General features: G+C 37.6%; 2 protein-coding genes across 2 annotated transcripts in view; one reads left to right on the top strand and one right to left on the bottom strand.

Annotated features, from left to right (window-relative positions):
* The window catches only part of wb (wing blister), a 170521-nt gene that overhangs the window by 113037 nt on the left and 29698 nt on the right, over nucleotides 1–27786 (bottom strand). Inside the window, exons 2-3 of the mRNA XM_089740155.1 lie at nucleotides 17625–17805; nucleotides 16986–17151 (exon numbers count right to left, since the gene is read on the bottom strand). Coding sequence (XP_089596281.1) covers nucleotides 16986–17151; nucleotides 17625–17805 — 347 coding nt within the window. The remainder of the gene's footprint in view (nucleotides 1–16985; nucleotides 17152–17624; nucleotides 17806–27786) is intronic.
* LOC114249480 (uncharacterized) lies at nucleotides 3004–10000 on the top strand. Its single transcript, XM_028183079.2, has 2 exons — nucleotides 3004–3322; nucleotides 9345–10000. Exons 1-2 carry the CDS (start codon nucleotides 3117–3119, stop codon nucleotides 9520–9522), a joined length of 384 nt encoding a protein of 127 aa, XP_028038880.2. The 5' UTR covers nucleotides 3004–3116; the 3' UTR covers nucleotides 9523–10000.

Here is a 27786-nt window from a genome sequence, read left to right as displayed (position 1 = left end):
GTGTAACAGTAGCTTTGATAGAATAAAATAAATAGACCAAAACTTGTATGGCGCTAACGACCATAGATCATACACTTAAATTTGTTATAGATAAGCAACTCAAGCACTCAACAAAAATGTTTACGGGCGTTGGCCACTAGATGGCTTCGCTTCGATTACTTTCTCATTTCTCCTGTACATGGCAGTAACAAATTAACTATCCTATATTTCATTTTTAATTGACAAATTGATAAAATTTAATCAATTTGTCTAACAAATAAAGACTTGTATGATTTAAATTTTTATTTATTTTCTTTGTTTAGTTAATACATTACATTTAGGCATTTAATACAATAATTAAATGCCTTAACTTTAACAACATATAAGTTTAGGGGCATCCGCTATAAGATGTCGATTGTGTCCATGCAAAAAAATATTTGTCTCAATTATCGCACTTTCAGGGCCCTGTTATCGACATTTCCAAAATAATCTTGCACATTATACAAGTATATGTACAAATCTCTTCGGACCGCTTGTATACGGAACTAAATAACCCTCGGTTGGTTCTGGCCCTTCGTAACTTTCTTTGTAAATATACATATTATTACGTCGGCGCAACGTAACTATTTAGTTAACTAAAAATAGTTAAAGCTAACTGTTTCCTTAATGTTACGCATGTCAGCAGCTGTGTAAGATGGTATTCAAGAGAATCCATGACTAAGCTACACTCACTTTCTACTATAAATACGAGTGACTATTGTCGTACAAAACCCAATGCTTTGTAGTCGAAGCAAACTGTCCCTCCGTAATAAGGTAACTCTCTACAAAACTTGTATACGCCCCGTCATGACGTATGCAAGCGTAGTGTTCGCTCACGCAGCCCGCACCAACTTGAAATCCCTTCAGGTTATTCAATCACGATTCTGCAGGATAGCCGTCGGAGCGCCTTGGTTCCTTAGGAATGTGGATCTCCACGACGACCTGGAGCTCGACTCCCTTAGTAAGTATCTACAGTCGGCATCGCTGCGCCATTTTGAGAAGGCGGCACGACATGAGAACCCTCTCATCGTAGCCGCTGGAAATTACATACCCGACCCAGTAGACCGAATGGTAAACCGTCGACGTCGCCCAAAGCACGTCATTACGGATCCTCCTGATCCATTAACGGTGCTTTTAGGCACCGCAAGCACCGGTCACCGTCCTCGTCGAACCCGTCGCTTGCGACGAAGGGTTCGACGAGTGAACTAACCCATAGACACAGCCCACTGAGTTTCTCGCCGGATCTTCTCAGTGGGTCGCGTTTCCGATCCGGTGGTAGATTCTGCGAAGCACTGCTCTTGCTAGGGTCAGTGTTAGCAACTCTCCGGTTGAGCCCCGCGAGCTCACCTACTAACGTTAGGGCGAAGCTGAAATAGCCTCTCAAGGCTATCAGCATAGGTATGGAAAATAACGTACAAAACATTCCGACTCGAGCACCCGACCGAGGCGGAGCTCTCCGCTGTTATCTTTTTACACTTGAAATATAATAAATGGTATTCGTTAGAAAAGTGAGTCTCAATTACTTTCACTATGGAAGGCAATGATAATGACGAAGAAAATGGCGTCAGCAACGTTGAACTCATAATTTTAAAAAACACCATGGAAGCAGCCAGCTCCATCATATATTATAATTTAATTTGTAATATAATATTTGGAATAGAAATGGCCTTAAGTTTCTCTCCGATTCTTTTTAGTGGTGAAATTTTACGCCGAGTCGTTGATAATGCCCAAACTATATTTTGTACCGATACAATAAAAATGTAATTTCTGTAAGTGACAATTTATATGATTATTCATCCTTATTATGTCGTAAATGAATTCTACGTAAAAAATAATTACCATTAATGTCACAACGAAGGCAACCAATTTAACATTATCTTTGTTAGCTCTTTCAAATCTGGCTCCAACCAATTAGCGGGATATTACTATTAGGACAAAACCCTTCTGTACATACTCTGTGATTAGTACACCTTACGCAACTTAAGATAGTCTTCAGAATGTACGTTCTTTCCCTCTAGGAGGTCAATAAAATGTACTTATGGAAAGTAGTGCTATCCTGGTAGTAGGATGTACTATACTAGATTTAGGGACGAATAAAGAAGTCTAAGCGAAGACCGTTGCTCATATAGTTCTTTCACTTAATAATGGTGGTTTTATTTCTTTCGGAAGTTTGACATGTGCACAGTGCTAATGTTGCGGATAAAGGAGATATTTGCGCGTCGGCTGGCTAAACTAATAAAAACACTGCATTATAATTTAAAGAAAAGACGAGACTGTGACTCATGTGATGCTTCCTGGATTGATGTAATGAGAATAAATTACACGCGTTTTATATCAATATGTGAACAGCTTATTTCGCTGTGAGAAAATTTCAAAATGTGTACAGACAATTACACGGCCGACGCGACATTGAATGCTTATAGTGGCTTGACAGCTGAGACGAAAACTTCAACGGCTTAATTCAGTTAATAATCGAAATATCCAAGCTGGAATGGATACGGTTACTGGGTGAACAGGACAAAATAGCGATGGGAACTCATGGACTATATTGCCACACGACTTAAGTCATAGCTGCATAAAGTTTATTGGTATAAAGGGTAATCTGGCTTCAGCAGAAAATGCTTCAAAAGTTATAGAGTGCTCTAACATCATCACAAATAGGAAATAATAGTAGAGGAGCCAAGGTTGGAAGATGCGGTTAGTATAATAGTAAACCACATATGCTGATGCACAACGCATTTCCAAATACTTCTTCGGCTTTGGAATGAATGCACTATCCTTTAGGGTATTTTCTGAGAACTACAACATTTAATAAGTGTTTACAAGAGTCCTTAGTCAGGCAACGGCTTGGCGTTTCTCCTAACATTACTAATGCTGAGCGATGTTAACCATTCACTTCGGTCAGTTAGCGATTGTTTTCGGAACAATTCATACACACCCTGTATCTATAAACCAAACCAAAAAAACCCATGGTATATAACACCAAATTCTACTTTTAAAATCAGTTATCAGCCCGCAGCTGTTATCATAGACACGCTATCAGTCATGATAATTCAGTTGACATCAGAAATCCACGGGGAACGGACATGTGAGACAGTATGTCGAAGAAAATATCCGAACCGATTATTCTTCATGAGATCAGAGTGGACGGGAAAAAGAAAAGGCACTCGGAGTACGCCTTGCCCCCGAAAGGTGCGTCCCAAGGCCCAGGAAAAGTTTCAGGGAGTGAATTTGTTTATGTGAATTCTGCTTATGTCGGGAGCACTCAAAGCGTTAACCAAAGGCTCCCAGAACCACCAACAAGGTAATTAGTTCATTATGTAATTACCTCTTCAACTAGGCCATTGATAATTGCATTGAGTCTAGTATTTCAATGGTATTGTCATAATGGCAGTCCTACCCTTCAAAGTAGAATGCATGAGTACTTCGTCGCAGAAATAGATAGGATTATGTTGCCCCCGTGCGAGGTCACAATACTGCGCACCGGTCATTATGCAAGTTAAGTTTGTGGGTTTGATTTTTACCACACCATGTTGTTCCATTTTGTGCGGTCATCCATATTGGCAATGGAGATATATCGGTATATTTATCAGGTATTCTTTTGTAGCTCCAAAAACCTTTTCGAATTTTGGAAATAGATGTCCGTTATATATACCTTAATAAAGTTAAATGTTAATGCAAAAATAGCAACCGTATCCGGTTATTAGCTTAACGACAATTACGATAGTTTTGTATTAATCTCAATTATAATCTTCAAATAACATATTAATTAATCTTGTGACGTGACTGATTAGAATTTTTCCTTCGTTAATTTACCTTTGAATTATTCTAGGTCACTATTTTCTTGGAACTATTTCCTAGTGGGAAAGCCTGCCATGAATGTTTGCAACTTGGGACATGGCGTCTGAATATTATATAATAATATTACAAGAACGACTACTGTTTCGATTCAGACTTTATTATAAACAAAATATATCCACGGAACACCATTATCTGCATCCTTTGCAGCAGCAAATAGCTTCTAATGCGTTCGAAAGAGACAAAATTTATGTCAAATGCAAACGTAGGCAAACGTTTCAACTGTATACAAATTTGAATTAACTTTTACGCTATCGAGAACGTTAAAACTTGCACTAAGCACACAGAGGCAAATCGCAACTTTCGAGTTTATTCAACATACCAGCTGGATAAGCTTGGAAGACAAATTTAGAAACTAAATCCTGCTCTCGCTAATTAGAGAGATCTTAAAACACATAACCCTCAACAATGAAACGAAATTTTTCAAGATTAAATTTATGTAATTAATAGTTTAGGGATGTGTCAAGGAAATTGTAGTTTGAACAGCTCTAGGGGTAACACTAAATACATACCATAACCCTAAGATTATGATATACATATATATGATAGCCCGAAGATCTATCCTAAGATTATACGTATTATTATGTATTAAGTACAACAATGATTTTTGTCATTTCAAATTTTGGCAATTTCATTATTTATTTATTTTGTGTTTATAATCCCAAACTAACAGAATATTAAGCAAAATTTCTTATACCTTTGTTTAATACACTATTATTTGCAAAATGTATTTTAATTTGCAAATGTAAAAATGTATACAAAAAATGTATTTTTTATATTTTTCAAGTGTTGCTTATCGCTAAGTCATCGTTATTTTTATCGATACCGCAAACTGTTTCCTTTTCTTAAGGACTGTGAATAAGATACTTGGTTTTTTTTGGCCAATTCACATTACAACTGTCAAACAATACAATTGAAACTTCATGTCATGCTCATGTCTTAATGTGGGCAGCAGCATTAGTTTTGTGATATCTATCCGTTTCTAGTAACCAGATGGATCGTGAGCTCTGAATTATAAATAAACAAACTATTGCCGTGATGAATTCATGACTTCGGACGTTAGAAAACTAATTAATCAGGACGATTATTCACTTTTTATTGGTTACAAAACAGTTTTAGTAATTAAGCATGTTATTTATTGGATTGGATGTATTGAAGCCTTGAATGATATTTTTTTTATTTTATGGCTTAGATGGGCGGACGAGCTCACAGCCCACCTGGTGTTAAGTGGTTACTGGAGCCCATGGACATCTACAACGTAAATGCGCCACCCACCTTGAGATATAAGTTCTAAGATCTCAGTATAGTTACAACGGCTGCCCCACCCTTCAAACCGAAACGCATTACTGCTTCACGGCAGAAATAGGCAGGGCGGTGGTACCTACCTGCGCGGACTCACAAGAGGTCCTACCACCAGTAAGACCATAATCAAGTAATAATAAGTAAGACAATAATAGCTACATAATATTCAAAACTTGTGACAAACACTACGCACCAGATGAATAGCATCTTAAATTAAATTACAGGGGCTCTGAGAAGCTGGAAGCACAGATAGATGGACCTGTGAATGCCAATACCTAATCTATGAATGGTCACGGCTAAAAGCTAACGTTGACCTTGTCATTAGAGGGTAAATATTGAGTTTAGGAACTTATCTCATTAGTAAGCAACGTCGACGTCGCTCAAAACACGTCATTACGGATCGTCCCGATCCATTAACGGTGCTTTTAGGTACCACAAGCGCCGGTCACCGTCCTCGTCGAACCCGTCGCTTGCGACGAAGAGCTCGACGAGCGAATTAACCCATAGACACAGCCCACTGAGTTTCTCGCCGGATCTTCTCAGTGGGTCGCGTTTCTGATCCGGTGGTAGATTCTGCGAAGCACTGCTCTTGCTAGGGTCAGTGTTAGCATCACTCCGGTTTGAGCCCCGTGAGCTCACCTACCAGTTAAGGTTACGCTGAAATAACCTCTCAAGGCTATCAGCTTAGGTAGGAAAAAAAAAGTAAGCAAAACCGCTATTAATGTGCCAGGAAATTTAGTTGAGAACGTAATTAAATTAAAACTATTTTTACCAATTAATTTCATGATTTTCCATGGTCATTATGTTTTGCTTTGAATACTTTCGTTTTCGTGATTACGGGCGACTAAGGTCAAGAAAGATGCCTCATAGAAACGCTATATGTCTATAAACTATGTCTGCTAGCCGCGGGAAATAAAGAAAGTAATAAAATACTTAAACTCATTTTCAATTTTAATAATCGTGTTAACAAGCAATATTGTTTCATTAAACTTATACTAAATTGGAGTTATCAGTGAAAATAATCTAATATTTCATAAATCTTAATGATAAAAGGCCAAACACTTTGTAAAAAAATAAATAAAAGTAAAAACAATGAACTCTAATTCAGTACAATACGCCGATAGTCTACTTTCCTAAGGCGGACAACCTATAATCTGATGCTAACATCATCTACCTCATTATATGATAAACAATGATAACAAAGACGAAAATAGATAAACGGATCTAAAGATTACAGCTGTCAGACTGACAGACGACACGCGAGGACATTTCTGTGCATTTTTGGGAGTGATTGCAGTTAGCTCTCTGCCGGTGGTTTAGTTCGAGCTTTTGGAGGTTATAGTGAATATCGCCGGTACCGACTGTCGAAACACAATCATAAAAACAATAACATTAAGTTGCTATTTCCTGTGGGGACACGCGAGACATAGAAAGAGTGATGTTTCTAAAACTTCTTGAAATCTCGTCATTTACTGGTGGTAGGACCTCTTGTGAGTCCGCGCGGGTAGGTACTACCGCCCTGCTTATTTCTGCCGTGAAACAGTAATGCGTTTCGGTTTGAAGGGTGGGCAGACGTTGTAACTATATTGAGATCTTAGAACCTATATCTCAAGATGGGTGACGTATTTACGTTGTAGATGTCCATGGGCTCCAGTAACCATTTAACACCAGGTGGGCTGTGAGCTCGTCCACCCATCTAAGCAATAGAAAAAAAACTGAAAATTCAGTGTTTAATTCACCGTGTCTTATTTGCTTGCTTGGCTGATAAATACCGATGATATAATAAGTACAACTCATGATAAAGATCAACTCAATTAGGTATAGGTACTATGTCCATTAATGTACGACAATGTACGACACATTGTTAATGGTTATATCATTGTATAGGTACCCGATTTCGATGTTGTTTTAATCGAAAAATGTTTTTATTGTGTTCTCCGGGAAGTATAAATTAAAGTACAAAATATAATTCAAATAAGAAATCGTAAATCTATATATTAATACGTGAAGCAAAAACTTTGTATCCCTTTTTACGAAAATTGCGCGGACGGAGGAGTATGAAAATTTCCACACTTATAGAGAATATAGAGAAGAAGTGCACAATGCTAATATTTTTTTAAAATAATGCATAACAGATACATTAAATCAATAAAGAAAACATTACACACACTACATACCGTGTATTTGAGACGCACACACGCATGCATACTATTATTGTCAAACTTTTGTTCTTGACGTCGGTTGTCAAATTGAGAAAAGATTAAATACTGTTTGTCTTTGTTAATATTTTTTATAGTGTAGTCTTGGCGAAATTTGTGATTACAGAAGTATAAAATACAATCATAATAGTGTACAAACTTACAATTCCAATTAATTATAGTCGAATTTCGACTACTGCGGGACCTCTAGTATTGAGAATTAATCATGTTATTCCTCATAGAACCATCAGTAGGTGAAAACCTTGATTATTGCTCAAAGCCATATCTAAGGGGAGAGTTTGGGTGTCCGGACCCCAAATTTAGTGTGCGAGACAGAAGCTATATCGCTGTGATTGAGAGCAATCCGATTCGGCTGTAAAACGTGTTTGAAGCAAAAAAAAGGCTCTAGTTACAACCGAAGATAACCAGCAGTTTTGTAAATGGTAACAAATAACTAACTGGTGAAGCAAAAAGGCCCATCAAAAAAAAGTCCAAAACCGAAGTCTGGGGAAGTACAATTTTTTTTTTTTAATGCTTAGATGAGTGGACGAGCTCACAGGCCACCTGGCGTTAAGTGGTTACTGGAGCCCATAGACATCCACAACGTAAATGCGCCACCCACCCCGAGACAAGTTCTAAGGTCTCAAGTATAGTTACAACGGCTGCCCCACCCTTCAAACCGAAACCTATTACTGCTTCACGGCAGAAATAGGCAGGATGGTGGTACCCACCCGCGCGGACTCACAAGAGGTCCTACCACCAGTAAAAAATCTGCTGGACTTCTTCGATCTCAAATCCCTAAATAGGTCCGTGTCGGATTAAGTGAATGGAAGAGGTAGAAACTTGTTGCGGCCTAATGAAATACTTGACAGTAGCATTAGTGGTAGCTTTTGTCTTATTGATTGTTCCTTACAGATAATAGTACACTGGTTAGCCACACGTCGATTTTGACGATGCCTGAATTTGGGTAACATTGTAATCATGTAGAGTGTAGACCAGCGATTAGATAACATTATCGCCGACTGGTCCGGTTACAATGACGTTTATTGGATTTCGTTCTATAATAGATTTCGAGTTTGCGTCATCGGGATATTTTGCAAAAAAAACTAGGGCATTTTTTACCAACATAATATAATATTTATCAAAGTTGAAAAGTGTGATTGACTTTAAAACTGCACCCATTATCAAGGTACGATGAAAATAACAAACAATTATTACTTGGTCCTAATATCCAAACTTTGTACTGTAAAAACTGACACCTTAGAACTTAACTCAAGGTTTTTACGTTGTACATATCTAAAAAAACAACTGTGATCACTAACTATATACATATATATACATATATTTTTTATTGCTTTGGTTGGTGAACGAGCTCACGGCCTTCCTGATTTTAAGTGGTTACCGGAGCCCATAGACATCTATAAAGTAAATGCCGCCACCTTGCGATGTGAGTTCTAAGGTCTCAGTATAGTACAACGGCAACCGCACCTTTCAAACCGAAACGCATTACTACTTCACGGCAGAAATAGGAAGGGTGGTGATACCTACCCATGCGAACTCATGAGAGCTCCTACCGCCAGTAATAAAATTAGTAGTAAAAGTAATATTACCCTAGTGATCCTTTGTGGTTTTTCATCGTAGGGTATTTATTCTTAACACTGTACTTATTTTAATATTCCTGGTCATTATGCCGATAGCTGAAAGACCTACGTCGTGCGGTTTAGCTATCTGTCAGACATCCTATCTACTTGGGTTTGCTAAGCCTTGGATAGGTTTAGGGTAGGAAGTAGAAAAGGAAGTGGTTGGAGGATTGGACTAGAATATATGGAAATAATACCACTATTACGGATAATTAATGTAGTGAAGACTTCGGTCGCATGTCTCCTGTCTTCAAACCGGACTGATGAATAAGGCCTCAAAGAAGCACCCACACAGTTAAAAAACATTTGTTTTTCGCTTTTGTTTTAGTGTCATCCGTGAACAGTATTGGACATGTTCGCGGTGGCCACAGACGCAAAGAGTGATCCTCGCCGCAGCAGGAGGGGTCCTGCTCGGAGCCATCATAGGCTTGATCGTCACAATGACTTTAAGAGACAAAGAAGACAATGCCATCGGAGGTATATTCCGGCACTCTACACCTGACTAAAGCTTTAACTCTTAACTCTCCTTTAGAGATGAACTGATGTTTGTGTAAATAATGTTTAATATTAAGATATAGCACGAGTAACTACGAATAGTTTTAGTGATCATTCACAAGTGCTTGTGGGTGGTAATTTATGAGCATTATGTAAAAGTTGACAGTTGACTAGGTAGGTGCCAATAATTGAAAGACATATTGTGAATACGTGATTTCTACGTCTTAACTGAAGTTAAGGATATTTTGACTGTCGGATAAATCACGCAATGAAGAAAATGGCACGGCATGAATGCACTTTCACACATCAATAAAAAAAAAGAATGTATTTTGCATACGTTCTAATTCACGACATATACTCGAATTACAAAGGGTAATCTTAATTGTTGAACTAGCAAAAAAAGCCAGCATGCTTATTTACAAATTCAAAGTCCACTGCTGCATATATCTCGTAAATGTTTCTGCCAGATTAGATCAGATATTTTGAGTTATACATCGGTGGAAGGATAAGGATAAGGATTTGTATGCACTAAAAATCGTTCAATTGTTATTTTATAATACTTTCCACTTCGCTCTCGTAAATATTATTAAAAGTATTTGAAAAGCAAATAAGGAAATAGATATTAAAATATATATACTTTGTTTTCTAGAATAATAAACTACATATTTATCAATGTTTTAAGGTATTGTTTTTGGATGTTGTTACCGATGCACAAACCAGTTTCAATTCTTTCATAAAGTCGAGTTTAAGATTCGGTTTTATTATATTTTTTTCTAATTGTCTCTAACTGGTCATTTTAAGTGATAAAGTTCTTAGATTTATCTAATATTTTACGAGCTTTAGTGTAACTCCTCCTCGTATTTAACTGAGTTTGTGTGAGTCGTGGCTAATCGAAAATATATCAAAAGATTTTTCTTGCTGTGTCTGTATTTAGATAAACCTTGCGGCTCTCCCGATAATAAGCGCTAAACTGCTTCTTAAAGCGAATGACATCGTCGGTCATAAGACGAGATTGAAGTATTCTATAATAATTGTGCTATTTCAGAATATTTATAGAATATAATTGAGATTTCGGCCCCAGGCCTCAAGACGTACACTCAACCAGGTTTACCGAGAATTCATCTATCCATATTTACCAATAAATTTTTATTTATTTATTGTTAACATAGAAATAGAAAAACAATCATAATTTGCATCTGTGCTTGAACTAGCTGATAAAACCTGTATCTCAAGCAGCAGTGCTCCTCTTACAAACAATACAACAGTTTTACTTCAAATAAATAAAGGATGTACTCAGAGCAGCCTGTGTTCATGTATGTATATAAATTTAGTTTACTTATGTAATACAATAATGAATATTGTACAGAATAGTATTACTAATTAGATTAGTTTTTAATTAACACAAGTGTCAGACATTTGTGTTTTCTAATACATTCGCAATGCTGATATAATAATAATTGGAAAATTCACCAGATAATAAAATAAAATTAAAATGCTTTATCTTACTAATCCAACTGTATTATTTCTTACTGTATTGTTTTTGGTAAATATAATAGAATTTATTTGATAGTTAAAAATAGTGCGCGTAGGCTTCGGCATCTTTCCCAGCTATGCCGCGAAGTTGCCACGTATTCCGCGGCATTTACGTTATGAAGTCTATGGGCTCCGATAACCACTTAAAACTTGGTAGGCCCTGTGCTCGATCCCCAAATAGCCTTTTGTAATTTTTAAATTAATAAAACTGATAATACTAATTACCACTAAAAATACTAATTATAAAAATAGTCAATTTTTTACTGCTATTGGATACAAACGAGCTAAGGGTCCACCTGATAGTAAATAGTTACCGTTGGCTATTAATTTCAGCTCGGCAATAAACAAAGTCACGTCGCTACCTATAACTGAAGACTCTTCTTAAATCTCTTTTGAAGGATATTTGTCTCAAAACTTAATTGTAATATACAAAAACATGGTTGCTTCTTTTACGATTCACAAAAACACACAATTTTACTCGGTGAAGACCAATATTTTATAGATATTTTCATATATTATACAAAATTAATCAAAAATAAAGCTGTACATGACTTTCCTAATATAAATCGTAAGTAACAATAGAGTAGTTTAAAGACGACAAAATTGGAATCTTTTTGTATCGTAGTTTTATCCGAAAATATTGACGATAAGTGTAATCCAAAGTTTTTATGATAAGTTCTGGTAACATCCACTGGTTATCAGAAAGAATATTGATAAGCGATAGAGCCGTCTGCGTATTGAAATAAGTGCGGGTTTATTTTATTCAATTTCATTGTTTGAATTCAACTATCAGTTGATTGGGGGTTCGTTTCATTGAATCGGATTAATACGAAAGGAGATTGCTTGGTACAATCGCGAACCGTTTATTTGACTGACTTAGTGGTGCAGCTTAATTTTTTCCTACCTAAGCTCAGAGCCTTGAGATGCTATTCAGCTATCAACTATCAGCGTAACCTTAACTGGTAGGTGAGCTCACGGGGCTCAAGCCTGATGACGTTGCTAACACGAACCCTAGCAAGAGCCGTGCTTCGCAGAATCTACCACCGGATCGGAAACTCGACCCACTGAGAAGATCCGGCGAGAAACTCTGTGGGCTGTGTCTGAGGGTTAATTTACCCTTCGTCGAGCCCTTCGTCGCAAGCGACAGGTTCGACGAGAACGATGACCGGTGCTTGAGGTACCTAAAAGCACCGTTAGTGGATCGGGAGGATCCGAAATGACGTGTTTGAGGCGACGTCAACTGCTTTCCAATCTGTCCGCAGGATCGGGAATGTAGTTACCGGCGGCCACGATGAGAGGATTCTCGTGTCGTGCCGCTTTATCGAAGTGGGCGCAGCAGTGAGCGCCCTTGACTATTACGCCGAGGGTCGTTGGTTTGATTCCCACATCAGGCAAATATTTGTGCGCTGAACAGGTTTATTTCCTCTTTGTCTGGATGTTCGTTATCTATATATACTCTACACTCCCCTCCTACACACATCGTCTTTCACGCAATCCATCTATTTCTTCTTAGGTCTTTGCTGGTGGTAGGACCTCTTGTGAGTCCACGCGGGTGGGTACCACCACCCTGCCTATTTCTGCCGTGAAGCAGTAATGCGTTTCGGTTTGAAGGGTGGGGCAGCCGTTGTAACTATACTGAGACCTTAGAACTTACATCTCAAGGTAGGTGGCGGCATTTACGTTGTAGATGTCTATGGGCTCCGGTAACCGCTTAACACCAGATGGGCCGTGAGCTCGTCCACGCACCTAAGCAATAAAAAAAAGTCTACCTTTATCTCTATATCCTTCCACATCCATAGTTAACACTCTCTTACCAACCTCATTTTCATTTCGTCTCATCACATGTCCGTACCATCCCAAACGCGCACTTCTCAACTTCTCTGTCATAGGTGCCACTTTCAGACTTCCTCTAACATATACCAGTATCTAATTAATATCCGTATTATCATCAAGATCCTCGGAACCCTTATAGTGCATTTGCCTGTCCAGTATTATCGCTGAAGACAAAGTGTGTTGCCGTTTACATAAAATAACTGAATCTTTAACTAAAGTAACGTATGGCCGCATTATAGAAGAACACTATGGGCCTTTGAAATCTCTCGGTCGGAGATAGGGAGACTTACTTAGCGCTTTATCGCTCACTTAATGGCTTTCAAAAGCGAATTTCGATTTTAGAAAAGATCTTGATGCTTGATAAGGCTTTAATTGTGCGTTAATTTTACAAATTTTATAGTTCTCTTTTGTTCGCCTTAGCTCGCAAATTCGTTTGTCGAATAATTATATATACATAAATACAAATTGTTTACGTGACTAGTAACAACTTACAGAAGAAAAGTAAACTAAGTTACAAGTAAAATTTGACAAATAATTTACTCGTAAGCGCGCACGAGTATTACCGCCCTATACATTACGTGCTGCAAAGCATTCAGTCATTGTGATTTGGTCTGACAGTCATAGGGAAGTCAACTTGACTATATATAATACTAATTTTTATATAGAAACACCCTCTTATTAATAAAGCTTTAACCAAGTTAAAACACTCCACGTTCGAGCTCACAATACAACTGAGACAACGACCTCACGTCTCAAGGTGGTTGGTAGCATCCACGTTGTGATATTTATGGGCTCAGAGTGCTTAGTGCGAGTTTTTTAACGTTATCGGTAGCGTAAACGTACGTTTGCCGTTAAGGACGATGTTCCTGCCTGCAGGAACTGCATACATATTAGAGCTAACTTTTAGGCTATCAAGAACATTAAAAAATTCGCACTAAAAACACACTGACTACCTCTTGATGTGAGACGGGTCCGGAGCTCGCCTGACAATCTAGAGCTCAGTCAGTCTCGTATTAAATACCATTTAAAAATAATAATAACACTTGAAAACATTTAGGAAGTTTATTTATAATCGTCCCGTGCACAAGGCGATTTATCGTTTGACCACGGGCGATAAACTTCCATTGTTCTTTATAAATTATAACTGATGTAGTCTATTGTAGTCTCAAAATAGTAAACAAATTATATTTTAAAGCTGTACCACGGCCCGTTGGTGTTCTGTGGAGGAGCCTGTGGGTATCACAATGTGAATATTTCCATTCACCTTGAGACAAGAGTTCTAAGTTTCATTTTTCAATACAACGGCTGCAAAATCAAATCAAATTGGAACGCATGACTGTTGCATGTCGGAAATAAAGCGAAATGGTGATACCTACCCGTGCGGACTCATAATATGATCTGTAATTACGCATATTTATAGATATTTATTATTTTTTTACACAATGTTATTGCAGTATGATGGCAATCGTTCGTGAAGACATGTCGGTATATTTTCTTTTACTACGCAAAATTTCGTATCTAGCCATATTTAAAAAGTTTTACATATCAATCATTATCCGCCATCTTGAAAAGAATTTGAAAATAATATTTTAGCTACAATTATTACGATAACAAAATATGTGTTTCAAAATGTCACCATAAACATATTGTATTATTACAGAATCATTTTGTGAAACATTATTATGGCTTTCGACGCGTCCACGCATAACCTCAACAAATTAGTTTCACATTTCTGTTTTATTACTGTTCTTAAATTAATTCTATACGTGATTATTTTGTTACAATCATGTCTCATTGAGCTATGAGATTTATATGTGAGTGAACGTTTTAATTTAAAGGAAAAAAAAAGTTGGCGCCAAAATAAATATGTTACAGCGCCATCTATCGTCGAATGGAAATACTAAGGTGCATCTACTATTTTTAAATTGCGGCAATATTTAACGATTATAATGTATGCTAGTTCTTCTGAGACTTTTATTAATGGATAATGGTATGATTAGGTACTCTATAAGTTTGATGGGTTTTCTATAGGACTACGTTCATTCTAGATGTTCTATATAGCCTGGCAACTCTCGTTCTGAGAAAGAGTGTGTTAATTTCTAAAATTATAATAGAAAAAAAAATGAGCGTGCCCCCCACACCGCGTTAAGATCGCTTATTAAATAGTTAGATGTATTGTAGTAGTGCGTATTGTTTTTCTGCACGTGTGTAGGTAGGTACGTTCCATCATAATCCTTATTTCTGCCGCGTGTACTTAAATGTCCGACTTAAAGGGTGGGAGAGTTTTACAATTGAGATATGAAGAAACAAATATGTAGAGCGACGAAAACAAATCTGATCAAAATTGGTCCTCGTGGTATTAAAATCGTCAAAGAAACTACTTCTTCACATCTACGGATAAAGCCTTTGGAATGTACTATATTACTGCTGCATACCAGATCTCATAGCTTTAACCAGACAACAATATTGTATGACTGAGTCATTGTTGAGCAGAGCGAACTTCTATTGCACGATAGGAAGTGGTTTTCTTTAAGCGACCCCCGTTGTAAGGTCACGGTCATTGTGTGGGCGAGTCTCGGCTTAGACAAGTCTAGCATGGGCGAGTCTCTTCACCGAACAATGTCTCGAAGGCTTAATTTGTTTATTATTTACGTTAGCAGAACCGCCTTGCCGCACTGATTTATTACTGGTGGCAGGACCTCTTGTGAATCCGCGCGGGTGGGTACCACCACCCTGCCTATTTCTGCCGTGAAGCAGTAATGCGTTTCGGTTTGAAGGGTTGGGGCAGCCGTTGTAACTATACTTGAGATCTTAGAACTTGTATCTCAAGGTGGGTGGCGCATTTACGTTGTGGATGTCTATGGGCTCCAGTAACCACTTAACACTAGGTGGGCTGTGAGCTCGTCCACCCATCTAAGCAATAAATAAAAAACTGACAAAGCTATCAATCTCCGCTGTAATGTAGTCATGCTTTTCGGTCGGAAAGCTGTTACTTGAATTTGATTGAAACATTGAGTTTAGGTTACCGGTGTTAACGCAGGTGTGAATGGGCGCCGCAAAAGCTTAGCTAAAAGCCTGTCTACACCAGACACCAACAGAATCCAAAAAAATTTTTAACAGACTATTGTGGTTCTGCTTATTTCAAATGAAGATAACCATTCTTGAATAAAAGTGAAGGTAACAACGGTCATTCACCTTGCAAGAGTCCGTAGCACGTGTTTTTCGAAAATCTCTACGTGCAGGTGCAGATCTGATGGTGATAACTAAAAACACCGCCCAATTTTATACGAATCTTCCCAGAGAATTTTCATAAATCTAATAAATTATTATCTTATTTTATCGATTATCCGACTCACTATACATCAAAAGTATATTAGGCACATGCCTATTATCCACGCATATCTCTGATTCACATTAGTTCAATTAGAAAAATGTGCATATAATTACTATGCACATTTTTCTAATTGAACTAATGATTCTTAATAAATTCAACTGGAGAAATTTAATCAAATTGTATCAAATATATCAATCAATAAGTGAAATTTGTTGTAGCTTAAAAAAAATACACAGTAAAACACCAGCCTTATTAATTTAAATAAAAACAGTGAATTTTCGAAGCCTTCAACGACCAAATTACTAACCAAAAACCGTTCGACTAATTAAGAAAGATTAGAGGTCCCGCAGTAGTCGAAATTCGACTATAATTAATTGGAATTGTAAGTTTGTAGACTATTATGATTGTATTTTATACTTCTATAATCACAAATTCCGCCAAGACTACATTATAAAAAATATTAATAAAGATAAACAATATTTAATCTATTCTCAATTTGACGACAGACGTCAAGAACAAAAGTTTGACAATAAATAGTATGCATGCGTGTGTGCGTCAAATACATGGTATGTAGTGTGTGTAATGTTTTCTTTATTGATTTAATGTATCTTTTATGCATTATTTAAAAAAAATATTAGCATTGTGCACTTCTTCTCTATATTCTGTATAAGTGTGGAAAATTTCATACTCCTCCGTCCGCGCAATTTTCGTAAAAAGGAATACAAAGTTTTTGCTTCACGTATTAATATTAAGAAAGATAAACGTTTTACTTACATCGGGCAAAGTTGTGATTAACTCAACGTGTTTATACTGCTCGCCTGCAGCCAATGTAGGACTTTGCCACCAAGTTGAAGTGTCTCCGTCCAGTGCGTGTGATGGCGGATGTCTGCGGAAAGACGAGCCGTCCGGACCCTCGCAGATATCACAGACGGTACCACGCCTGGATATTATATCATCTATGAGATTTACACTAACCACAGCGAGAAACAAACATAAAAATATACATATATGTATACATATACTGGTGGTAAGAGCTCTTGTGAGTCCGCGCGAGTAGGTACCACCACCCTGCCTATTTCTGCCGTGAAGCAGTAATTCGTTTCGGTTTGAAGGGTGGGGCAGCCGTTGTAACTATACTTGAGACCTTAGAACGTATATCTCAAGGTGGGTGGCGCATTTACATTGTAGATGTCTATGGGTTCCAGTAACCACTTAACACTAGGAGGGCTATATATAAATATATAGCCCAACCTCCGCTGTACACAACAGTCGGTAAATTACTTCGATCTGTATTCAAGAATAAAGAATCAAAAATTTTTGACATGTGAAATTGCATGCTTACAAATGCAAGCGGAGTCATAGAATGGAAAGTATACAAATTCCGACTGAGCTTTTCATAGTCAAATCACTTACTTTCCCGGCGTGTCCCGACAATATTCTTCTTCCCCATCTTCTCCGCAAGTCGCGTTGGCCGCGATCACGGAATACGGTGCGACATCTAGCGGAGCGGGCAACAAGCCGCTAACCGCTGCGCTCGTGACCGTGTCCACATCACTCACGGTCGTGCTCGCGAGCCGGTCCAGCACCGCCCGGCCTACGACAAACCAAATTGCATAATGTTCAATTCTACTATTACATCAAGACTTATCTACTTAATCCCTAACTCATATGTGGTTATTAGTTTGAGTCTCGCACGGGTGCTTACAGTCCTCTTACCCATTTCTGCCGCAAAGTATTTTGGTTTGGTAACTGTAAGTAGGTCCAAAGCCAGTTCGAAAATTAGGTATACATATTTGTAGACAGTGAGACCGATAATTTGAATTGAGTAGAGCGCGGCATTGTGAGTCAGACACAATTAATAATGTCATGTCGTGAAGTCCATGCTTTAGCGTTATCTATAGTCTCAAGTGCATCCAGATGTTACTGTCGCTTCTTTGTTATTGTGATCTGAACCTTCACAAACAGTATTATGCACTATGCGGCTAAAGTCCAATGTAATGTATATTATGCACTGTACTGTTTCCTGGTGTTGCATCTTTCAAACACATGAAATTGCTTCGTGGCGAAAAATAGTAAAGAAACGGGACCAGCCCGCGTATATACACAAACTTTGTCACCGGCAATTACGCTAATTTATAGTTACTTGTGGTCGCCCGGTACCCGAAATTCGAATATATTTAATTTAAATTATAAGTTTGAAAATTGTTAAGGGTCTATTATCAAAGACTATCATAGACCTCTATAATACTCGTAATAAAATTCGCCAAGGCTTATCCATCTATTATTGTCTATGAATAATATTGAAGACAAACAATATTAATTTGTTCTCAATTTGACCACAGACTAACAATAAACAAAATACTTGTAATATATGCGTGTGTGTTTCAAATACGTGATAGTGTGTATAATGTTTTTTTTAATTGATTTTAAGTAATGTTATGCACAATTTCAAAAAAATATTAGCATTCTGCACTCCTTCTCTATATAAACTATAAGTGTGCGTGAACTATAATTGTGATTTTCATAGTCCTCTGTCCGCGGAATTTTCGTAAAAAGGTGTACAACGTTTTTGCTTCATGTATTAATTTATAGATTTCATGCTTCAAATTTTACTACAGATCATAATACAGTATTCCTATTCCTTAAAAATATTTTCATGGAAATAAAAGTTTTGAAATGATTCATTTTGCGCTGAAAATAATGTTGATACACATAATACATTAACATTATGAGGGCAGTTGGTCTAGTAACTTGAATGACAAACATGTGCGTTGTAATAAAATCACACTAGAATCGACAACATCCACGAAGCTTCCGCACTTACAACACGAGGCGAATATTGGATTGGAGCATTTGGATGTCTTCTTTATGGCGTGGTCATCCGCTATGTTATGATGATATAAATTGAATGAAGTATTTTAGGAATTCTTCCTTAGCTATTCGAAATGTTTTATACAGTCGTCATCGTGGGCTAAAGGATAAGACGTACGATGCATTCGTATCTAGTGATGCAACGATTTTCGAATCACGCAGGCGGGTAGCAATTTTTCTAATGAAATACGTACTCAACAAATGTTCACGATTGACTTGCACGGTGAAGGAATAAACGTCGTGTAATAAAAATAAAACCCGTAAAATTATAATTTGCGTAATTACTGGTGGTAGGACCTCTTGTGAGTCCGCACGGGTAAATACCACTACCCCGCCTATTTCTGCCGTGAAGCAGTAATTGCCAGTTACATTATTCACATTAGATACATACATATTATATACTTTTTTGGCGTTAGCTATTTTTACTATCCTCTGTGTTTTTCTAAAGATCATTTTCATCACGCACCACGCGGTTCGGTAATGAGCAAGCCCACTGAGTTTCTCGCCGGATCTGCTTAATGGTTAGGGGTAAGCACTGCTCTTGCTAGGGCTAGTGTTAGTAAATTCGCCCGGCTGAGCTCCGCGAGCTCACCTACTCGCTCGATGAACCTAATATAACTCCTTGAGGTTACTAGAATATGTAGGCAAAAAAAAATGGTAATGAACATCCGGTCCTTCTTCAAACGGCGACATAAAAAGCTCTTCGGGGTACGCAGCGGCATGACTATGCCCCTGGCGGCTACCAACGCCCATTAGAGACGCTGACAACTTACCACAAAATGGGTCATGGATGGTAATAAAAAGTTCAAACAAATAAATTTATTACTTTTGTTCATAGTTAACCCGTCGTAAGAAAGCAGGGCTGTAATTACCAAAATATCGAATAAATAAAAAGTTCAAACCCATTACTTTTAAGACGAAAAAAGTATGTATCAGAGGAATTATGAAATTAATCTCCTTTGCCTTCATTCCCATAACATTTGAAAGAAAATTTGTAATTTACTTGGAATCTTGTTAAGAGATAATTTAAACATTAATCATTGGACTTTACAGGGGCGTACTCGGTTAATATTTTGGGAGTGTGTGAGGACTCCTTGCGACGCCTATCGCATTATTAACATTTTTAATCACTATAGTCAGATACCATAACGTGCTAGAATTATGTACACAAGAAAATAACTTACGAAAAGCAAAAAAACGAAGTATTCCTTTTGGTATTCTCAGAAATTGATACAGGTGGGGGAACTTCCCGATAAATATGCCACTTTGAAATTTCAAGTGTCCTTAATCGAATAAGTAAGACCGGGAAGATGCGATTTTGTTCAAATCTTACGATAAATTTCCATATTTCTCGGTAAATACGAACTCTACACGCGTTCACGAGTGATTTTGAAGTGGGTAATTAAAATCGTAAAATATTATAAATTTACGTCAATTTATTGTATAGCATCGCCAGCTCGGATAACAACCCCATTTAAATTACATAATAGTTTTCATTGAGTCATTTTAGAACACCCTGTATAAGATGTCGTGAGAGCCATAAGTGTGACTCACACAATTTAGCCTGAGTGCGTCTCTGGGTCACTTTAATCGTCCCACTAAACAAACGTACATTTGTATGTAAACAACTTACATAAAGTATTTCCTGTGCGCTCGCCCGTTTCCTGGCGTTATTACATACATTTAGAAACATGATCACTGGACGCTCTCTTCACTTAGTGCCATCGCTTAAGTAAGGGGTGTTATAGGACTTGGAATTACGCACGTTTAACTCGACTATCGAGCTAGCTAACTGTACTTATTAATTAAGAAACACAATTTAAAATAATTACAGTATTTACGTTTCTTTCATTACGGAAGATCTTACCGCTGGTAGGACGTGTTTAGCCTACAGTACTTACATTACCTACAGTACCTTTGTTATGCCACAATGCAATCATGTCTTATGGCATGTCCTACTTCAAACGAGGCTTGTGGAGCGTATTAAGCGGTAGGCAGCGGCTCGGCTCTGCCCCTGGCACTGCTGAAGTCCATGGGCGACGGTAACCACTCACCGTCAGTTGGCCGTATGCTCGTCTGACTACAAGGGCAATAAAAAAAATGCAATTTTTCTCTCAACCGTAAGGTAGGTTGCTTCGAAATAGGGTAGGTGTTCTCATTGTAGTGTATATGTACTTTGGAAAATCTTAATACCAGGTATGCTATGAGCTCGTTCACACAAATAGTGTAATAAAAAAAAACTTCGTTAGAATTTCAGTCGAGTGCTTTGGTTGGAAAGTTGATTGAGAAGACTGGAGAGAAGATGCGGAAGTGGTGATAGCATTCCGAGTCACCTTCTCGTATCTTCTGATTAATCTTCCAACCACAAATTAAAAGTAAAAAAAAAACAAAATCTAAACTGAGTTTCTCAAGCCAAACTTCTAAGCACGGTGGTCTCTTTTTCATATAAATTCCAGAAAACAATTCAAACGTTAAGGTTCAATTATCACTACAACCCTTCGCTTCACCTGTACTATTTATATAGAGATCAGAACCTATAGAGCCGTACAAACAAATAAGTTTCTAAAAAGTATCTACATTATAATAATACTATTTTCTCGTCTGTTTGTCAATCGATCTTTTTTAGTGTAGCTATTGGCGAGCTTTGGTACTATTAATAAAATTTTCGTAAAGTTTTTTTCTCCGCACTTATACCCGATAAAATTTCAATAAAAAATAAAAAAAGGATTTACTTTATATTTATAATTTTTACAAAAAATATATATCTAAATCTATAGGTGGAAGCTATTTTGGTTCAGTTTAAAAATAATCATGAACACTAGTCGTACTTAATAAGTTTTTTTTAACTGTCAGCTCACACTTTAAACATAAAAAAGCTATGCAATAGCTTAAAAAATGTTAATATAACCATCGTTCATTTTTACTAGTGAATGAGAGACCAATGGCCATTAAGTGCCTCCACCATTCTCTCCACCATCCATTTTTCCACGACGTTATTTTCAGTTCTAAACAGTAATGTATACTGTGGTATCAAACAGGACTCATGGCAAACGATGTTACAACAAACCTGTTATGTATTTGTTTGATTAATTGCAGATGTGAAGGTGTTAGGGACGTGTTAATTAAGAACTTGGTACAATAAAGATTTCATTACATTATACAAGTCCTTATCTTACCAGCATTCTATTTCGTACGCGAAGTATTTGTATGCATTATTTGAATGTGAAACAACTGTTACTACTAGAGAACAATTGATATATTGACCTCACCTCGGAATGTGGCATTGACTCTACCATTTATGAGCTTTGGTAAAAGCTAAGCACCGGTACTCGTAATACACTTCTATACGTAGATAAACTCCTTCTCCCTCTTCTGGCTTTAATATAGGCCATCAGCGAAAAGATTAAGCTACCAGGTTTTAAAATAAGCGACGCCTGCACGTCCGCTTCCTAATACTGTTAGTAGCATGTTTATTTTGCGGCGCGAGATTATTTTAAACAACGCCGCTGTTAATGTCTCGGTCACGGAGTTAGAAACACTCACGATTTTATGATGCGACTTTTTTATCGGTTTAAATTTGTTTTATTTTTAATTTTGCAGAAGTCTATTGACTTCCACCTGCACATGGAGGGTGATATGCGGGACTTATTGAATCGAGTAAAACAAGTAGTTAGCCAAGCCATGGACAACGACAATGTTAGAGGCATTGTTGAGCCGCTACCTACGGCTTAAAACTGTTTTCAAACCTCGTTTCACGAAAGATATATCATAATGAGTTCATTCTAAAGTGGGATGGTCTGTGTCCAGGCTCGGGTCAAATAATAGGTCGGTTTGTGGAAGTAATATTATATATTTTTAGACAGTAAAAATTATTTGGAAACTTTATGAAAAAAGGCGCCAAAGTTGTGATTGAGTGAAAAATGCACAGATAATATATAAAATCAGCATATCGTCGCTGTCAAACCAAAATCTGCTATATGTAAAAACTTTATTTTGAATTAACGAGTAAAAACATTGTCGTTTAAAATTTTATATGAAGGTGAATTTTTAGGAACTATATCAAATGAAAGCTATAGATAAATATTAAAGCTATAGAAACATAACATTTTTTTTTATACGGTAGATAGGGCTGTGAACTACGAAAAAGCCAAAAAGAAAAAATCTCAAAAAGTGCACATAGCAAGATTTTGGTTTGACAACGACGATATGCGCTTCATTTCACACCGTGAAGTTCTCGAATAGTCGGTGGTAAGAAAAATCTCTGAAAACTGACTACGAACTTTGCTCCGACGACGGGTGCGTGACTGTTTGAGAAATACGAAAGAAAACATAAAAAAATGAAGTACATGAGCTTAAAAATGATCCGAATGTCCTCTTACTTACACATAACTAATTGCTCAGAAACGTATTTTTCATTTTGCTCTTTGGATCAGTTTGTAGCTCATCTTAAAAACGGCTTCGACACATTACGACGGAACTTTCTTTAATAAAATGTCTCGATGAATCATTTATCCAATTTATTTTTAGAGCTCCGATGTAATCATTAAAAAACATACTCAAGGAACTTTTTAATTACATTCTTCTGTTGTTCGAAGCAGCCATGCGTTTCTGTTTGTATGGTGGGAAACAAGTTACAATAGAAATTACGCTTCAATCTCGTATTTCATACTCTGAGAAACCCAGTTCTGATGCAACTCTTTAAATGCTCATAGTACTCACTTTTAAAATATGGGTTCTAAAGTAACTAGTAGCTTATCTAAGAAATAAGTATCAAAAATTTTCGACAATATCATTAATCGTGACGTCAAAGTTGGATTCACTCTAACCACTGCGCTGTACTAGCTCAACCGCCGAAGTGTTTACGAAGCGGCACGAGTCTTCCTATTTTAAAATAATCTAGTTTGTTTTGACTCCACACTGATGAGTTACTGTTCTACGTCTTGGTTTTACAGAAATAAATAAGGAACTTAGAAACCAGCTTAGGTTGATTTACCGCTTACGACACGATTTGTCGTATTGTAATCTTAATATATTCCGATTTCTCTCACGTGCAATGAAGTTTTAATTAAATTGCCGTATATAGACAACATTAAGCTCCTGTTTTAAACAGGGCGACGGCAGTTATTCTGTAAAACCATTACCAGCAAGTGCTATTCTTTGATCATCTACAGTAATCTATATAGAATAAATACTAACTACATATAATATGTGAACGTTGCAAAATGACACGCCAAGTTCCCCTATCGTCGAACGTGACCGTAGAGTTCAAAGACTCGTCGCGAGAATAGCACACAATGTGCACTGCACTGGACATACCGCAGACCACACTTGTGATGTGTCGCTGATTGGTGTAGGCAGAAATATCAAAATCGCATAGCATTAGTATTTTCCGAGAGATTTAGCGAATCGTAGACAGGGATTTTCAATATTTACACAGCATTATATCGCATTTTATGTAGAATAGGGATCGCAGCGCATAAAAGAAAACCTCCACTGTTTCAAAATCTACTGTTAAAATAATAATTAAAAATGAATCCACGACTTAAGTTCTCTAGTTATTTTTAGTTTTAATTTTTTTTATTGCCTTATAGGCAGATGAGAGCATACGGCTCACCTTATGGTGAGTGGTTACCATCGCTCATGGGCGTCAGCATGGGCATTCTTTTGCATCATATGTACGCATACGGAACCTGTGCTACTGATGATAACTAAATACAGTCGATCATGGACATGAGTAAAACCAGGCCGTTGCGAACTGCTGAGAAGAATATGTCATAGCTCTCGGAAAACGCCGTGAAGGATTTTCATTTCAAGGCCAGATAAAAAAAATTTTCAAAACTGACTGTGGATGAAGAAACTGATTAGAGATAACATAGAAGGAGTCTGCTTTGGTGACGGAGGGTGCGATGGTAGAAAGGAGATAAAGAAGTCACCTCGAATAATACCCAAAGCACTCCCCATGGAACATACAGTACAAACCACATAGAGAACCGAAGTCTCTCCGTGAATTCAGAGGCTCCATACGATCCGGGTGATTATTTCGAAAAGTAGAAAACTCTTAAAATATCAACAGCCTCAAAATTTTATACTAAATTTAACACGACGTAGTACCATCATCATCATCATCAAGCATCACAATAGCGATGACGATGTTTCCTTTTTACCTTGGATAGGTATAACAAGAACCAACCTCGCGCACTTTCCTTTATCAGGAATTAAAGGGCTCTGGAATTACCGTATTAGCTCGGGCTCTTAGATGCGCCGATAGCTCGCTTCAGGCGCGTCATTAACATTCGCGATCGAAATCATTTTCAGCAAATTGACGCGCTCGGTGGCGAGACTCCATTTGAATAAGTACTTTATCTTCCACAACGCCTTTAAAAGCTAAATGGAACATGGGCTTATAGTGCGGCGTGTTGATTTTTTTATAACTTTTTTTTATTGCCCTTGTAGGCAGACGAGCATACGGCCCACCTGATGGTGAGTGGTTACCGTCGCCCATGGACTTCAGCAATGCCAGGGGCAGAACCAAGCCGCTGCCTACCGATACTATGTGAAGTTGATCCTAGACTAATGTTATATGTAGCTTAGTGAAGGGTTTTAAGGGACGGTTTGAAATGATCCCATCATTTTGTTTTATCGCCGCAATGGTCGCCATTAGAACTCAGTTCGTCCTTACTACCTATATTTTTTATTTTTATTGCATAGTTGTGTGGACGACCTCACAGTCCACCTGGTGTTAAGTGGTTACCGGAGCCCATAGACATCTACAACGTAAATGCCACCACCCACCTTGAGACATGACTTCTAAGGTCTCAGTTTTTACAATACAACGTCTGCCCCACCCTTCAAACCGAAACGTATTAATTGCTGCTTCACGCGTTTACTTACTGTTAATTTTGCTTACTTACTGTTTAATTACTGTTATATGCGGTGGGCAGTAGGTTCACTGCGCTCATGGAATTGCTGACGTCTTTAACCGGTGATCATTCAACATCGGTTGGAGTGTAAAAATTACTCTTTTTATTAATATAACTGGCAGCCGATCACGGTCCTAAGTTTAGGTCATTTGAAACACGAACTCCAATTCGTATTGTATAATGATTGCCCCATCTTAAAAATCGGAACACGTGACTGCTTCGTGGTGGAAATAGACGTAATGGTGGCACTCTCTTGTGAGGCTACCTTTTCTATATCTGCAGAAAGACATCCTTCAAAGGTAGGTTTTTGTATTGAGACTAAAAAGCATTGAGATCTTGTCACAGCAGGTAGTATTATTTTTACTTCGGTATTTCTATGGTCACTACTTTATAACAGGTAGACGGTAAGCTGATATTTTCATGTAGTTTTTAATTGCTTAACTTCTATACTATGGTCTAAATAATGACTTACATTATCAATATGCTCCTAACATGGAAACTGACTCATTATTCTTATAAAAATCCTCAAGCTTCCGTATTTGGTGTTCGCTAATGAGCTTACGGGAGCTTCTCGGACTCTGGCGTGTAAGGCGGCGACAGGAGGTTCATTATAATTCGACTTTTTTTTTATTAATTAACCACTCGACCATGGTCGAGAAAGGAGTTATTTTTGGGAAGAAATCGCCAGATCACCGTCCCTCTCCACGAGGGCGAACGACGAATTGTTTATTTACCTTAATTGCTGTACAGCAGTCGAGTTCACCACACACCTGGTGCTATAAGTACCCAGCGATACGTAATTTCGAGATTCGGATAGGGTATTTAAATTTCAAGCCGCGATTTTTCTCTTTTCTATTGTTTAGATGGGTGGACGAGCTTACAGCCCGTCTGGTGTTAAGTGGTTACTGGAGCCCATAGCTACAACGTAAATGCGCCACCAACCTTGAGATATAAGTTCTAAGGTCTCAGTATAGTTACAACGGCTGCCTCACCCTTCAAACCGAAACGCATTGCTGCTTCACGGCAGAAATAGGCGGGTTCGTGGCATATACCCGTGCAAACTCACAAGAGATCCTACCACCAGTAGAAAGGTTCTCGCGTGACAGTCGGATGTTTGGGAACAGTAAATGTCAGATCAAATGTTTTAATTAGTTCAATGAAGGTGGACGATAAGGAGATGCTGCCGCTATACTCGACGCATCAGATATTCTAAGTTTACTTAAGCCGTAACACTATTGTACTATATAAAGTTGTTCAGCTATTATACGTTCTTATCATTTACATATGATGTGTTTTATTCCAAAGACAGGTGAACGAACTCACAGCCTCAGAGAATTGAAGTATATAGATATCATACATAACGTAAATACCGCCAGCCACCATGAGATTCGATGTCTGTGTCTCAATAGTATCGTAATTACGCAAATTATTTCGGTTTCCGATTTTTATTTGTATTATTATATGAAGGCATGTATGTTATTCCTTTATTGTCGGCCGTCTGGTGTAGTGGTAAGTGACATGGTCACTACACAAGGGGGTCGCAGGTTCGAATCCCGCCAAGGAAAGATATTTGTATGATAAATATAAATGTCTTTTCCAGGGTTATGGATGTATATTAAATATGTGTATGTGTATAATAAAAATCTTACATTTATTTCCGTTATCTGGGACCTGTAACACAAGTTCTTTACGAACTTATCACGGGACCAGATAACGTGGCGTGACGGTTAAAAAAAAAATGTGGAAGTAATTTATGAACATGAGCTAACAGCGTTCAATGGAAA

Source organism: Bombyx mandarina, chromosome 04 (genome assembly GCF_030267445.1).
Source record: "Bombyx mandarina strain Sakado chromosome 04, ASM3026744v2".
NCBI lineage: Eukaryota > Metazoa > Arthropoda > Insecta > Lepidoptera > Bombycidae > Bombyx > Bombyx mandarina.
The sequence above is the reverse complement of the archived record's forward strand: the minus strand, read 5'-3'. Positions and strand labels throughout refer to the sequence as shown.